Source organism: Haliotis asinina, chromosome 1 (assembly GCF_037392515.1).
Source record: "Haliotis asinina isolate JCU_RB_2024 chromosome 1, JCU_Hal_asi_v2, whole genome shotgun sequence".
NCBI lineage: Eukaryota > Metazoa > Mollusca > Gastropoda > Lepetellida > Haliotidae > Haliotis > Haliotis asinina.
Genome location: NC_090280.1, coordinates 79405149 through 79422885, shown reverse-complemented (window position 1 = coordinate 79422885; position 17737 = coordinate 79405149). Strand labels below are relative to the sequence as shown.

At 38.3% G+C, this 17737-nt stretch overlaps 1 protein-coding gene across 2 annotated transcripts in view; it reads right to left on the bottom strand.

Annotated features, from left to right (window-relative positions):
* LOC137297879 (dentin sialophosphoprotein-like) overlaps positions 1-10514 on the bottom strand; it is a 45065-nt gene extending 34551 nt beyond the window's left edge. The window contains exons 1-2 of one of the 2 annotated variants that reach the window (XM_067829862.1): positions 10451-10514; positions 1340-1482 (exon numbers count right to left, since the gene is read on the bottom strand). In XM_067829862.1, coding sequence (XP_067685963.1) covers positions 1340-1449 — 110 coding nt within the window. In that variant the 5' untranslated portion in view covers positions 1450-1482; positions 10451-10514. Of the gene's footprint in view, positions 1-1339; positions 1483-1619; positions 1699-10450 lie in introns of those variants that run through there. The other variant, XM_067829854.1, reaches the window with a different exon arrangement.
* Between the last annotated feature and the right edge of the window lie 7223 nt (positions 10515-17737).

The following is a 17737-nucleotide window of genomic DNA, read 5'->3' as shown; positions in this document are numbered from 1 at the left end:
AGCATATTTTTCCGGCTACCTATTGGACCTGGGTTGGAGTCAATAATAGCTCTTCTGTTGACGGTCACATGACCGCCTCTAGACCAATCAGGTAGCCAGAAAAATATGCCTACATCACAATGTGTGTTGTTATGCAAGTTAATCTTTACCCATTTTAAAATATGAACACACAATGCTGCTTAGAAACTGGTCAGATGTAATATGTTTTTTGGGGGGGATTACACTTTCCCAGTAAAGTACAGATATTAGTCCTTTTAGGTTTAGTCCCATCCATGATTCGAACCCATGCTAACAAGCACCTAATCCCTAGCACATAGAACACACAAGCATATGTTACCTCTTAAAATATACATCACAGTGTATTAGCATAATTAACCAACTGCCAGTAGATCCTCATCAAACCAAGGGAAGCAACTCATCTCAGTAAATTGTCACTCAAACGAAGGACTGTGAGTTCTCAGTATGACTAGACATCCATGTTGCAGACAAGCTCATCAATCACATCAGTTTATAGATAAAATCATACAAGATAAAAAAAATAAAATTCTTGCTCCCGTTACCCATGTCACACTGAAAGAAATGAAATATGACTCATCATGTTTCTGTTTAATTTGATACTATTAAACCTAAATATTTGACAGGACAGACATGCACTATGTAAAGTCAATAATACCGAAAGAAGCACTAAGTTCAGTGAATGGAAGTGACAGTCACATACCAATATTCAAGGCATACATTATTAACGACCAACCTGTGTCTAACATTTATCTATAGGGAAGGAAAAAACTCCAAAATGCCAAGTGAATATCATGGAAACCATTATCAAGTAAGGCATTCTCACACAAAACACCACATATTTTATCAAAATGGCAGAAAGTTATCTGGGATAATGTATTTCAGTCATAATGATGTATGTTGTACATAAATATATTTTTATATAATGATGGTTCACAGTATATTTCACTGTTAGTAATGCAACTCTCCATCTTGGGGATGGAGTACTTTGGGGATAGTTTTTTCTTCATCAATAGCTACATGATATCCTTTATGAGGAAGGTTTTTTAATTGGTTTTTCCTGTGTCAATGGTCACAGTAATATCCCTCAATCTGAACTAAAAATCATCAAAACTAGTTTTAGTGTTTATTATTCGTACTCAATTTGACATTTTTTGAAACATGTACTGTCATAAAAAAAATACACTACTGACAATAATTCAAGCCTACCTTTTATCGCTGTATCTTGTATTCTGTACAAGAAAGTCCTGCAATATCTGTTTTAAGAAGAAAATGATTATAAGGAGTTAAGTCATATTTTTGCAAAGTATAAGATATTTCCTACCGGGTAAAGCGCTTGTCTATATCTGAGGGGGTGGAGGTACGTGAGCTGGGGGTGGAGTACTGGTTGAGCCCCGGGGTGGTGAACAACGGGCCTGGGCACAGACTGGTCATCTTGGTGGTCACGGGTCACAGCATGTATGGCAACTGTAAACAAAAGAGACATCGTGAGACACTGTATTTTTGTAACATGAGACATGGCTGATTCTCCTGGAATATCAGTTTCTTAGAGAGTGAACATGGTTTTACACAGCTTTCAGCAACATTCCAGCGATAGAAATTACCAGAAATGGGCTTCACACATTGCACCCCTGTGATGAATCGAACCCAGGGCTTTGAGTCGTGACCAGCGAATGATTTAGCCACTAGGCTACCAGACACCCCTTCGGTAAATAAAATCCAAACATCCATGCTGCACTTGATTCACATCTGTCAGTATTTACACAGATGCCAAGAACAGTTTCTTTTGAAACATTAATCCCTGTCACTCAGCTGTCACACAGAGCATGTGACACAGGACGCATGATTTGCATGACGAAACAATAATTCCAGTGTACCAGTGATTGAACCAGGATAACATGACACCCACATTACAATCCATTATTCTGTGTGATTGTCATGATGTCGCGTCGGGAGACAAGGTATAGTTACAGTGCAGGAACTACAGAAGTCACGCTAGACTTGTCCTGTCTAGGTCACTGACTTCATCAATAAACATGGAGGACGATGAGAGCTTTGTTTTCTGTGTCACCGGGGCATGCCGAGCAGATCCTGATCATGTACTGTTTACATCACAAGGTCAGATCACATGGCTATATATACGATACAATGACAAGATTCCTGACATGGCACCACAAGACACACAGCATCAAAAGACACATCTAACACTGCACCAAAGGACACAGCTACTTTGTGGAGGTCTGTAAATAACTGAGTCACAACCAGAGAATCCAGTGAAGCTTGCAGGTTTCATACCCGGCCGCATCATACCAAAAGAGGTTAAAATATGGTACTAAGTGTTGGTCCTTGACAGGCACATGGCATTAATGGGTACAACAAGGACTGGTCGACTGTGAGTCAGCATAATGTGTGTGAGTGGGGTATTCATGCTTAACTGTGGCATGGTATCTCTGGCACTATAAAACCAGATGAAGTCTGGACTAGAACCAACAGCTACACACACACCCACATGCACGTCATCATATGTGCAAAATATTATTAAGTGCGACGCTAAACCCCACTTCACCTCACTTCAAGTTACTCAAGATGCATGTCAAATACCAACACAACTTCCTAAGAAGCTGGCATGAACAAGAACACTTATTATGGATAAACAATTTCCTTCTTGCAGTGAAAGTAACATTTCGGTGGAGATCTATTCAGTGTTAGGATCTACACTGAAACGCTGCATCTACTGAAAGGAAGAAGTTGCACATCCATAAAAAGAGTTATTCTTCACCAACACATTTCACCTCTGGAGAAACACCATAAGGCGGGATACATGACATCCAAATTCATCACTGATGCAGCGTGATGTCATATGATCACACGGATCCATTCTCAAGACATGCACAAGGCAGACAGCCAACAAGACGTTGGTGACAGTTTCACATTTGCTACAAAGGTAGACTCAAAACATACCTTTCTAATGGCGACAATAAACAATTTCTAGTACATTTTGGAGTCTATTTAGCTATTGGATAAAACGATAAAAACATATTTATCTTATTAATCATCAACAGAATACTTTCATGACATTTTGTATCTTCCATCGTCCTTTACAAATGTTTCATTTATAAATGCTTGACATAAGATAATGCTTTTAAACTCTGAATGTTTCAGAAGACAACTTCATATACGGTATCAAATAGAACAACATTCTAACAAGGTTTAAAATAAACCAGCAGATTTCCCATTTTGAATGACCTTTCATAAATTTAATATTTATTTCTACAACATAAATTGCTCAGGGGAGGAGGGTACTAGTATGATGTTTAAGCATGATGATGTGTTTGCTTTTGAATAAGGAATGAATGTGTTTATATGGATAAGTATTTCTTATTACTTTATATATCCTAATCTCTATCACTTTATACTTTGTGATCAGAAATCATTGGGGGTGTCATTTGTACAGCATCCCTCACACACTTGTTGAAGTTCTTTTTTTCTGTGAGATGAAAATAAATTCTACTGCATTGCATTGCATTAAATATTTGAAGTACTTGGTGTTTTCATGTGTGCAGTTGCATTATTGTGAGTGAATGAGGGTGTGTATGTGTTCAGTTATACACAAAAACATTTACCTTTCTGCTCACTTAAACATACTTGATACTCCAAGTTCTTCACTCTTCTGAGTGTGGTTCCATTCTTTTTACAGTGTTTCAGGAAAATGATGTATCAATTAAAAAAATATTGAACAAAAAACGTAACAAGTAAACACTCAATTCTTTCTAATCATATGTTACAGAATTTTACAATTGATGATTGTTTTCACTAAAAATATCATCAACTCTGTATATGGTGTAACTGCAAGCTGATATGAATATGTTGACAATCAATTATGCATTGGACACAATGTGCATTTAATAACTGGCAGCAGGAAGCAATTTTCAGTTGACAAAACAATCACACCATGCAATCAATGACGAAGTCAATCTGCAACTGACTTGAGAATTAACGATGATAAGGGTCAGTCATAGTGGATGACAATTTATGACCTGATCTTAATTAAAGGACAGACCTGATTAATCAAAATACACAATTTTAATGACTGTCACAGTTCTCAAATTAGGTCAGACCAATTTTATTTCTTGTTTCATGGACCCTCTAGAAATTTCAATAATAAGATGAACTATGAGAACTAATTTTCCCTCCTCAACAAATAATATCCAGTTGGTTATTGGCCAAGAAATGTTAAAGGTCACATGCAACGTAAAACACAACTTTGCAGATTCTGGTACCTTTAGGTATGCACTTACCGAAACAAATCATAAAAAATGCCAATTCAACCTATAAAGTTGGAAAAAACGTGATGAAAAAATAGCCCGCGAAATCGGAGTTCAAACGTTTCACTAAATTCCCCCCAGCGCTGGGGGGAAAACTGGTTTCAACAGCTGTGCTGCGCTGCGTCCATGACGCATGCGCAGTGAATAGGTTCGCGGAGCTTGAAACAGTATGCATGCCCAGCGTCTGTGGTCGTGAGCAGTAGTCTAATCTTGGTTGTGTACACAAAGAAGTAAATAATCTACTCGTTACGCAAAACAACTTGTTGATTGTAGTAAGCAGTTTCTGTCACAGAGAAAGCTGAGTGTCTGGTTTATTCACACCCATATGTCAACATGCAATACACAGCTTCAATCATTGACCACGTGCAATTTGAACTTAACACCTATCAGACTATACGACGTAAAGAAAATAAGTTGATTTATGACTCGTGCACCCGAGTCCCATGTCTGCCACATTATGTAATTAGGCACGTGTGATACATACGACATGTTTTTATGTCTGTGGGTTGCAAACAAACTACACTCATTTTTTTCGGATGACTGAATCTGACAGAAACTGGTGCAAACTCTTGTCACATTCAAGTCCTGCTTTGTTAACTTGGACAGATGACAGATTCCAGTCACGCAGTAGTTTACTATCTCTACTGACATGATTTTTTATTGGATCGAGTGCAAATTCAGAGGACATGTATTTTCCAAACCCAGCATCTCTATATACATTCTTCATGGATAATGACTTCTTTTAGTGTATATGATTTTGTTTGACAACAGTCTATGAATCCATACTGAAACGACGCATCAAATACACAAAAAGAAGTTGTTATCCATAAAGAATCTTACTTTCTTGTGACTGGCTATACTTCTAAAATGCCCACCAAACAGATCATCTGTCTGTACACACAATGAACCCTCAGCATATCAGCAAATGAAACAGCCAATCAGAAGCCGTCGTTACACTTGTGTGCACATCCACCCGCTATGACTGGGTTCGGTCTCCCGAGCGCTTCGTTTCAGGGTAAGTAAGCCCAAGTACAAAATATTGCTCTTTTGAATCGCGATTGTACGCTTAGAATTTTGTTTATTTGTTTATTTAAAAGCATCAATGTATATTATATGTCATGAATAAGTGATAAATGTGTTTTAATTATGTTTGATTTTTTGGTTGCATGTGACCTTTAACTTACATCAAAACTGTTTTTTGCCCTGTATACACTTTACAAACTGCCAAAAGTAAAATACTGTCAGTATTTAAAAGGAATATTACTCTGGTGATTTTTTTCATATCTTTTTCCTTCCTGTGTTTGGTTTTCTAAAGACAAAAATCTGTAAAACAAGAAATAAAATTGGTCTGGCTCTAAGGAAAGATGGAATGGAAGAAAAAATTATAAAGAATGTTAGTCTTGTAAAAACTTCTCAAGAATTCAGTAACACTGACAATGCCCATCCCTCATGAGACAACAACGTTAATAACCGACTGTCATTGAGAAATTCAATGTCTGACAAACTGGTTATAGGAAAGCATCAGCTGAAAGAGACCAGATCGATGGCAGATTCAATCTCAAGTCACAGAGATGACAAACAATCAAGGTAATTTTTATAGATGAGTGTAAGAAACTGCCCAGCAACCACAACAGAAATATTGAACACAGCCATTTACTGACACGCATCCATTCAGTCACAAGAAATGTAGAAGCATACACAGAATCAATAACACAAACAAAAGTGACTGACAAAGAAGACACACGGACAACCACAATGCAATGGCTGTGAATCGGCAGTCTGATATAGAGTTGAGGCCACGCTGTGTATTTCATGGTTTCCGTTTAATGAGTGAGAATGGTTTTATGCCACTTTCAGCAATATTCTAGCAACATCTCAACAGAGGACATCAGAAATGGGCTTCACACATGGTGCACATGTGTGGAATCAAACATGGGTGCTCAACATGATGAGCCATCACCTTAACCACTATGCTACTCCACAGCCTCCATAGTTTATAGATACACGCTAGTTACACTAACTTTAGTACTATGAAGGAATCTTGGATCTTCTTGAAGGTCACATGCAACCAAAGAGACAAACATAATTAAAAAACAATTATCACTTATTCATGACACATAATACACATTGCCGACTGTGAAAAAACAAATAAACAAAATTATTAGCATACAATATCAAATTAAAATTGCAATATTTTGTACTTGGGTTTACTTCCCTTGGAACAAGGCACCCAGAAGACAGTGAACCCAGTCAGAGTGGGTGGGAGTTCAAGAAGTGTAGTGAAGACTTTTCATTGACTGGTTCATTTGCCGATAGACAAAACGCTCATTGTGTGTGTGTATGGAGATGATCTGTTTAATTGTCGTTTCGAAAGTATGGTGAGTAATAAGAAAGTAAGATTTTTTATGGATACCAACTTCTTTTATTGTATATGATGCGACACTTTGATATGGATTCATATACCGTTGTCAAGCAAGAGTGATAGCAGTAAAAGAACCGATACAGAAATGTTGTATCATATACAATAGAAGAAGTTGTTATCCATAAAAAATGTATATAGGGATGTTGGGTTTTGAAAATACATGCTCTCTGCTCTCTGAGATGTTGAACTACTGCATGGCTGGAAACCGTTGTTCATCCAAGTACAAAGCAGACAATGTGAGCTGGCACCAGTTTCCGTCTGATCTAGTCATCCAGGAATATTGGATGCAGTTTGTTTGCAACCCACATGTCATGTGTACAAGTATCACACCTACCTGTCTGTGAAATTACATAATGTCACAGAGACAGAACCCAGGTGTACGGGCCATAAATCAATGTATTCTGTTTATGGTGTACAGCTTGTTCATAAGTTCAACTTGCAGGTGGTCAATGAATGAAGTTGTGTATTGCATATTGTCATGAACAGACAGGCAGGCATACACATCCGTGACAATAAAACAGACATTGAGTTTTTTCAGTGACAGAGACAGCTTGTGACAATCAACATATGTTTCTATGCTTCCACAGACATGTATTAAAACATTTCATTTTTCTAGCTGACGTGCAGCACAGCATATCTGTTGAAACCACTTTTTCCTCCAACGCTGGGGGAAAATTAGTGAATCATTTGAACTGCGATTTCGCAGGCTCTTTTTCATTGCATTATTTTTCAACTTTATAAGCTGAATTTGCATTTTTGGTAATTAGTTTCTGTAAGTCCATACCGAAAGTATCAGAATCTGCAAAGTTGTGTTTTGTGCATTGCATGTGACCTTTAACTTCTTTGTGTAATAAACTAATACATTGCTTGTGTTGTATTATTGTGTTGAGTGAGTCAGTGAAGTTTAGAATTTTGAGAAGTTTAGAAGTTAGAATTGTCAGCTAGGTTGACACATGTCGTATTCTAATTATCTAGATACATGTTCATGCTGTTGGTAACTGGACTGTTTGGTCTAGACTCCATTATTTACAGACTGTCCCCAAACACAGATGGGATACTGTTAAGAGTGGCATAAAACTAAAGTCATTCACTTAACTGAAGGTAGTAAAATTAAATATGTATAAAACATAGACTTCCCTTCTGAAATGTAAAGTTCTAACATTTTAACATGCATTTCCTCACAAATGTCTGGTTTCACACCTTTTAGCAACATTCCAGCAATATCATAGCAGGATTGGAGGGAAACTGCTGAGGCTTCTTCACCTATGTGGAGAATCAAACCAAGACCTTTGTCATGACAGGCAATCGCTTTAACTGCTAGACTATCCCAACAGTCTGGGACTATGTGAATGGATAGTTATGTACATAGGTGGCAGTAACTATGATATTTTTTAACTGTGTCAGAATATATTTCAACTTACAAGATAATTACAGGAAATTGAAAGTAAATAAGAACATAAAATGGGGTACAAAACAACATCTACCTGCACTTCAGGACAAGCTGGGTTGCAGACAATTGCAAGATATTAAAATAATTTGATTCAAACTGAACAGTATATCAGTAATTTGTTCATACACTACTCAACTAACGTTTGGACAATATTTGCTATTGAAACATGTTTAGCAAACCATCAAGTTGTAAACCTAATAATATTATAGAAATTTCATCCTATCAATAGCTATTTCATAGTTCTCTCCTGAGAAAACTATAATTCTTACCAAACTGTCTAGGAATATGCTAACAATGGAATTATCTACAAGATCGATATTTCTTTCACTTTTAAAAATCATTTGTTCTGAATAAGATAATCTTCCATGATGATGCGTTGCCTAGGAACCATTATGCTGTACACGGATAATGTCAATAGATGGGCAATAAAAGCTATTACAACATCACCTACCGCCATACCACGGCGACTGGTGTTTAGCTGATAGAGCCTGATGATTGTTCAGTTTATTAATAATGCACCAAGCTTGGTGGGGCTTCTTTACAAAACTGTACGCATTCTGAAAGTGTGAATATTAAATTGCAATTTAATTAAATTGAATAGAGTTTGATTACACATTTCACTGCAACCACGTGAGATCACCAAGAGCTGGTGAGGTTCAGTCACTGCCAGTTGCAATATTGCCATCATTATTAGATTTTATTACACGTTTAACTGCAACCACGTGAGATCACCAAGAGCTGGTGAGGTTCAGTCACTGCCAGTTGCAATATTGCCATCATTATTGGATTTTATTACACGTTTAACTGCAACCACGAGCGACTGCAGTTGCTGCTTGTTGCAATGTCATTAAGACCATGATAGGGTTTCACTACACATTTTATTGCAACCAGTGAGCTGGTTCAGTTGTTTGCTGTTGCAATATTGTCTGAATAAGACATGACAGGATATGATTACAAGTTTTGATGCAACCACAAGAGACTGCAGAGAGGTTGTGAGGTTCAATTACTGCTGTTTAAAATGTTTTATTCACAAAGAAAAGGACTGGGAACAAGTTCTACAACACAGAACCTTAAGAGGTAATATTCTAGCAATATGGTTGCAGTCTGTAAATGAGTCTAGACCAGACAACCCAGTGATTAACAGCATGAGCATCAATACGCGCAATTGGGAACCACTGACATGTGTCAACCAAGTCAGCAAGCCTGACCACCTGATCCCATTAGTCGCCTCTTACACCCGATCCCATTAGTCGCCTTTTATAGAAAGCATGGGTTGCTGAAGACCCATTCTACCCTTTGCAAACTGGTGTGAGTATGTGTGAGTGAGTGAGTGAGTGAGTGAGTGAGTGAGAATAGTTTAATGAAGCCTCTAGCAATATTCATACAATATCATGGCAGAGGACACAAGAAATGGGCTTCAAACTCTGTAATCATGAACGCTTTAACCACTTGGCTACCCACCACCCTGCAGTAGTTAAGAGGATGGGTTAGATGGCTACCCTTTACAAAATTTAGAAAACTGTATCAAAATCTTACAGGTGCTAGTAACAGTTTGCTACAGTTTGCTAACCAGTTTGAAAAAGGTTTGGGTCTTGCAGCAACATGATACAAATTAGTGGAGATCGAGTCTGTACACCCATACTGGTAACTACTGAATATTTCTGCTAATAGCCCTCCAGCAACAGGAAAACAACAAACTAACAACCAAAACAACAACAACAACGGATCATTCATTGTAAGAAAAACTATTGATTGTTGCCACTTAATAATACAACAGTTTAGGAACATGGTAAAATATTTTGTATATTGACAAACTATTTATACCATTTAAACGACCTATTTGTTCAGAATACTTATCAGCAGTGAAACGATTCATGACACTGAACTTGACTGTACCCGAGCCAATGCATTTTTTCTTTTACAAAACCCAGTATATGGCTGTCATTCGTGTGAATAAATAAAAACCAACGAGCACATGAGAAATATTAATTATCACGATACTGGTGAGGTTAGTTGATGATTTAGCAAACCTCTTAGACCTAATCGAGGAAACACGTACCTTCTTCATGACCTGAACGTTGAATGCTTGATTGGTCATGTCGGTAAGACAATAAACACAGAAACTCACTAAACGTTCTATCGATTGCTATAGCAACAAAACGACTACTTCGTTTATACTTGTGAAGACATTACATACACAGTGTACGCCAGCGTCAAATATACAACACATACACTCACCTGTATCGACGGCGCTGATCACTTTTAAACTTTGCCGATTGCCACAGGTATCACAAACCGGTGTAAGGTGAATTAGTTCCCCGGGACATTCGTTTCTTCTATAACGAAAGTGGAATGCTCAGAATTGAATTTATTACCACGTTTTCCAATTATTTCGATCAACAGTTAGCTAATAGTTAATTTCTTGTCTCACACAATATCGTTATTGCAATTTTATAGTTTAAGTTTCTATATCGCATGCGTGGAAGGGCCGATACTTCAGAACGAATTGTGTTAGACAACATCCATGCATATGTACTTAGCCAGAAGGATTTGCAGTTTTATCCATATTGTATTTGCGCGTTGGATTGTAAAGAGCAAGAACAAGAGATCGATACACTGAGCATCCATGCATAATGTCAGGATGCCGTGACACGTCATTGCCTAAGCCACTCACTGCCCTTTTACCACCAGTATGGGTTGTTCATAATTGTAACCATAAATGAATATCCGGCTAATAAATACATTACTATATTTCATTAAGCATGCTCCTGTTTAACGTTATGAAGTATTGTGAACATGTATAATTAACAGATATATCCAAAGATAGATGATAAGGTGTATCAGGGGCAACGCATCTCGGCTCTAATATTAATACAGGCTTATTACTGATATCTCAGTCTAAGCATAGCCAACGTTTGTAAAGTGCGGTTTGGTAGTTATATTTCACAGGGAGGTACATGACCCTACACCGGCATACCCCTCACCATGGCAGCAAACCTCGCGTCAAGTCGAAATCCCTTAGACACCTGCCAGGTTGAAAAGTCAGCGCCGCGGTGCGAGTCGGCTGAGCAATATCATATATTATTTAACTCACTCTGCACATTTAACTAGGCGTTTTGGAGAATGATTCACGACCTAAGTTCCATTAATAATACAGGTGTCTGTGGCCAATCTCCCTAACAACTCGTAACTTAGCAAAGCCGATAAGATAAAAGTTGAGCGTTAAAAATATACAAAGACTTCCATAATGTGTTTTTTGGTTTGTTTGTTTACTGTTGCCAACCCTGTAGATATTACTTACAGTCACAACAAGATTGGGTATTTCTGATTAAAATTAGTCCCATTCCTACCTTTTTAATTAATTAATTGCAGTCTTTACAAAACCTCACTAATTGCGCATGTGACCGTTGTTGATGGCAACGCGCATCAATGCCGACGATTTTCCAGTGGGATTTAATGTCGTCCGTGATTGTATTGGACGACTGTAATATGACAAATATATATTTTCTTGTATATTGAAGCCTTTACAGAGACTACAAGCGACGCCTATGGCACAGTGTTTCATTGATTGTAATCTGACTGTGGAATGTGTATCACAAAGGTTTATAGGTGGTAATTGTCTTTTTGTATAATCTTCATGTATTTCTTACACGTCAATGAAATAAGGCATTTGGAAATAAAGAATCAAATATATTAATTCTACAGTCTTTAATGCGTAATCAGTTTTAATAGATAGTTGATTGTTGAATGACGTCACGATTACGTCATGGACAAAACGAAAGCAGAGTTGGGTGGATATTTGTGTGGTTTTGTCAAAGAAATGTAAATAACCTGAACACGTGATCATATTTATACTCTTCGAAAAAGTAGGGAAGTGTAAACGTTAACAAACGTTTCAAGGACAGGCATCTTACGAACGCACCACCAAATTTCCCTCTATTACCATCCCTAAACACAACGCAACACAAACATGCAAATTACATGCCATACGCCAATCATCTTTCAAAATCGACTACATTCCAAATAACTATGGTTGTAAGGAAGTGCAAATGGTGATGCACTCTCAAAACGTTCAATAATATCAAATCAACATTGATTGACTCCGATAAATTTCTTAAATATTTTTAATCGTAAATAAAAAAAAATGAAGATCCCCTACTTTTTTGAAGAGCATATATCAGATGCATGATAAAGTACTCAGTACATGCTACTTCGAAAGAGGGGTGGCGGGGTAAGCTTAGTGGTTTGACGGTCGCATGTCAGGCCAAAGACACAAGTTCAAATCCCCACATGGGTACTGTGTGCGAAGCCCGTTTCTGGTGTCCCAAGCCGTGATATTGCAGGAATATCGCTAAAACGGCGTAAAACTAACCTCACTCACTATTTCGAAAAGTACTCTTTATGTCTCTCTGTTGCGTAAGCCCTTCATCAAAGATAGCGGTCGCAGCAGCGAAGGTTTATCCGCTGGATATCGGTAGGATCATTCGTAACTACTCGTCTCTTTGTGTGACCTACAGGCTTGCAGGACTGACATGAGTGGCAGTCTGTCGTACAGACCCTGAAGTATATATATCCAAGAAAGCCCACGCAAGTCTAGAAAATGTGGCAAGTCTAGATTTCCTTAGCTTCAGAGCTTCTGAAAATGAAGAAAGTCTCAGGGCTCCATTTCATTATATTATTTTTTTTCACTAAGAACGTTTTTTCAGTAAAATGTGTTTATTTCAGAGACTAGCTGTTAGTCTAACACGAGTAGTTACGAGTCGTACACTCGTGTCACCACAAGGGAGATCAATCTCAACACTTCATCCACTTGATCACTGCTTGGCACTAGTGGTTTCCTTCGTGCATGTGACTGCGAATTTAAAATAAAAAAACCCCAGTGAATCATATTTGATTTCTGCTTGTTTCGTCTGTCAGTAAATGTTAAAGCTTGCCCCCAAATCATCCACGTTCACTCATTCGCAAAGAATTGATCGGCCACATGAGATGGTTGCCTGAAGTTATCTCCCTGCCCAATGGCCTGTGACGACTCAGTACACAGACATGAACTGAATGGCGTTGCTCGGAATCGTATGGGTATGTGAACGAGAAGTTACAGTTAGTGAATCCATAAATCAATGGAGACTATATATATAGATAGACGCATCGCTTGTGGTATGGATCGCTTGATTGAGACACAGTGACAAGCGAGTACATTACCATGGTTAATGGTTTGTCTTGAGAACTGAACTTCCGGCGACGCGAATCGACTACAGTGACCATGGTGATTGCGTGAATGTTGTTTCGTGAAATGGTCAGCAATCATCCAGCAATACATCAGCGGCCTGTATGTAATCGATCGTCGTGACCGACAATCCAGTGATTGACATTATGAGCAACAAGACAAAGTGTTGGGGTAGATGGCACGCATATATCTACACCGTATGGTTGTTTGTTGTATAACGCCGCACCCAGCAAACATTCTAGATATATTGCGGTGGTCTGTAAACGACGAAGTCTGGACCAGACAATCCAGTGATCATCATGACTATCGATCTATTGGGGTACGAGGACACGCATGAACCAAGTCAGCGAGTCTGGTTAGCGAGCCTGACCACCCGATTCCGTTAGTCGCCTTATACGACAAGCATGGTTTGCTGAAGGCCAGCTCTAACCCAGATATTCACAGGTATTACACATCGAGTGGAAGGTTGACCAAACACAGCTAACTACGTAAAACTCCACGCAGAATTTGAAATTCAGAGTTTCCATGTTTACGAAAAGAACACCAAACGACCTATCCCATTGTATCCTGTTGGAGAAATTCTATTCAAAAATTTAAAAGTTAATTTAAAGTTTACCCCGCTCACGCAAGCAATTTGAACCCGATGAACTTTACCGTGAAATGGGCAGGTCTCACGCGATCACAACAGGAGAAGGGTATATTATAAGCATATATTACCCACGCATTTCACTACGTGCTGACATAAGCTGGAGACTAATGGCTCTGACTCACACCACGCGTGGCTCCGTTGTCCCCAACAGTCTTTAATTACAACACTTAGAACCTGGTCTTTAAAAATACCCACTAAAACAAACAAAACACCCAAGAAACACACACACACACTTCAAACAAAAAAAATACCCTGTAAGTTGAAAATTCAGGATTATTGAAACGTTCAAATGATAATGATGGGCGTTCGTTGTTGTTATGTTTATAGCGAATAGTTTTAAGCACGCTGGATGATTGCCGTTGAATAAATCATTTAAAAACTGTATGTCAGTAGTAGGTCCCGTCTGCACGGGAATCTCGCTCGACGATTGGTTTCAGTGTAGAAATCTCGCTCGATGGACGAGCGCCGAAAACACACCCTATAATGTTAATTCGGCTATCTGTTACTGCTACCAGTTGGTTACGTCTATACATTTGAAATATTTATTCCAGAAAGGTAGTACTCTTTATTTTGTCGTCCTTATTTACGGTGCTTCCTGAAACGAATTGAATTCATTGTATCGAAGAGTCGCAAATCCGTCGAATTTAAGTGGTAACCGATAAACGATCTTAATTCCGAAAGGGATTAAGATTGAGTGAGTGAGTAGTGTTTTACACATCTTTTAGCAATATCCCAGCTATTTCAGGAGACACCATATTGTGACGAACGAACACTTTTAACCACTAGCCTACCTCTCTGACTCGGAGCGGATTACAGATGTTTTAGTGTGGACGCATAAAATGTTAATTACTGGAAATAGATTATCGATCATTTACTTAGAAACGATAATTAACGAAAATGTTCTGTTACTGGATGAACGATAACTGATTGAAGATGCTGTACCAGACTGATTCGTCACAAGTGTGTGTAGTCATACATTTTAACACTGGGGGTGGGTGGTTGGTGGTAGTGTGGGGAGGGGTATTATTCGTTGGTATTGCAGTGTAACGAATTCAAGTCGCTCGGCGCCACTCAGATTTCCTACATATCTGAATATAAATTTACTTAATATGGCACTTCAAAGTGGTTTGGGGTGCACTTATAAAGACCACATTTTCAACTAACGTTAAGTGTTGAATTGACTTTAGAACAATAGCATGCAGCATGAATTTCTCTAGGACAAGGGTTTTTGAACATTCAGTGTGTCTTGTTAGATCATGGAAAACCTGTTGACATGTCACAATATAAATTCAGTATGTGACCCAGCTTATAGTATTATTTGATAATCATGTCATACTGGCAAAACGTCAAAAGATTGAATACTAAATGAAACTTTGAAAAAACTGTATCAGGTAATTTGAATTTTGGAACTTGTGTTGAACTGACTCATCCAGGCGGACACAGAAAGAACAATGCATCAGGTTTTCATCTTGTTTTATGAATTAAACTCATATGGATAAACTTGTGGTTTTTCTTCTCTTTTCAGAGCTTCTTTTAGTATCAGCTTGTTTTAGATAGTAGAAACTGTATTTAACGTAAACGGACCACTGCCGGGAAACTATACAAGGCAGCCGTCACGGCTGTGTACTGGGCCATATACTTCGTTGCCTGTACTGGACCAATTCAACGCCAGTGTGCAAAACAGTACAGGCCAAGTTCCTAAATGCCTTAAATGGGCCTGATTTTCTGACTTTACTGGGCCAGTACTGGCCCAGTACTGGCCCAGTTAGTTTCATGATGTTAGCTGGGTCCCTCATCTCCGATTGGGCAGTTTAAGCTGTCTGTTTTCTTCTTCTTCTTAATTTGTTTACCATGTGCAATGGCATGAGAAAGGCACCTCACTCACTCACCTCGGGTGTCGGATTTATGCTATTTTTCGTCTACAACTTCAATCTGTTCAAGATGGGACTTGCTGTTTGAGCATTGTCTACGATGCAGTATCACTTGAGTACCATATATTTGGATGAAATTTTTTTTACATATTTTGTGCAAATATACTTGTGACGTACGTCACCGTTCACCGGATCAGTGTTGGTGAATCAAGCAAATGAGTCTGTGAAAAAAATACATAAATACAAGACCGCGGCCGTCAATCCTGCCTAAACTGACCACATGGACACAATGTGTGAAGCCCATCTCTGAAATTCACACACTGGTGTAACTCCTAGTCTGTCGTACAGACCCTGAAGTATATATATCCAAGAAAGCCTGCGCAAGTCTAAAAAATGTGGCAAGTCTAGATTTCCTTAGCTTCAGGAAAAAAGTCTCAGGGCTCCATTTCATTGTATTATTTTTTTTCACTATGAACGTTTTTCAGTAAAATATGTTTATTTCAGGGACTAGCTGTTAGTCTAGTGTAACTCCCAAAAGGCACATCTAGGGATCATGGGAAACATGGCAAATATGTGCACCAAGTTTGATAAAATTAAAGTTTGAGAGATCTAATCCGGACAAGATGACATCCGCATCATCAGTCATAGTCACAGCCTAACTCATGTTTCCATGGAAACCGCAAAAAATAATGAAAAAATATAAATAAATGAAATAAAATAAAATAAAAAATAAAAAATAAAAAATAAAAATAAAATTAATATCTGGGTCTAACCCCAAAAGGCATATCTAGGGACATGTCACGCTTGACATGTGTACCAAGTCAGGTTAAACTATCATGAATAATTTAGGAAATATACTTCGGACAAAGTATGTAATAATGATATAGTTTATATAGTAGAAAACTCCACACCGGGTATGCTCATAGCGCTAACGATGAATAGCACAGCACATTATTACCCAGGATAACCCTTCTATCCGAGGTCTAAACCCCCTCTCACTGAAAACAATGGTGCAAATACATGTAGCATTTTCGAATATCACTCATATCTTTGAGACAGACACGACCACACGTTCCATTTACAGCATACTCTGCGCTAGGATTTCTGTTATATTGAATCTGGTGTCTTGCAGAGTGTGAGTAAGTGAGTGTTAGTTTTACGCCGCACTCAGCAATATTCCAGCTATATGGCGCCGGTCTGTAAATAATCGAGCCTGGACCAGACAATCCAGTGATCGACAACATGATCGAACTCACTCACTCACCCACCTATAACACATGTTATGATGGACATAATGTGGTATAAGAGTGAGTCAGTATTTGATATGGCACTGGCAATTCAGCAGTCTGTCATTGTGTATTTGCTAACTAAATGCAGCCATTGCAAGCAATATTCATTTGCCATGTTGTCACAGGCTTATGTGGAGCCACGAAACAGAATGCACAAGTGTCAGGTAATTGACTGTATGTGTTATGTTGGTAATCACATGTACGATTAACGAGTATCACATATATTCTTAACTGTTGTGAGGACGAAACACTCCTACATACTCGGTCGGTTTTACGATGTTCTCATAAAAATATTTAAGATCTATTGATTCTAAGCATTGCTCAGAGAGCAGATATATCTCTATTGATTGATATATCTTGTGATATATTTGTTTGTCGTTGAAAACCGCAAAATTGCAGCTATATAATTCATGTTGAGTCTTGATTCAGTCAAACTAATGATCAACATCATGAGCATCCAGATATTGGTACGATGACATGTTTCCACCAAGG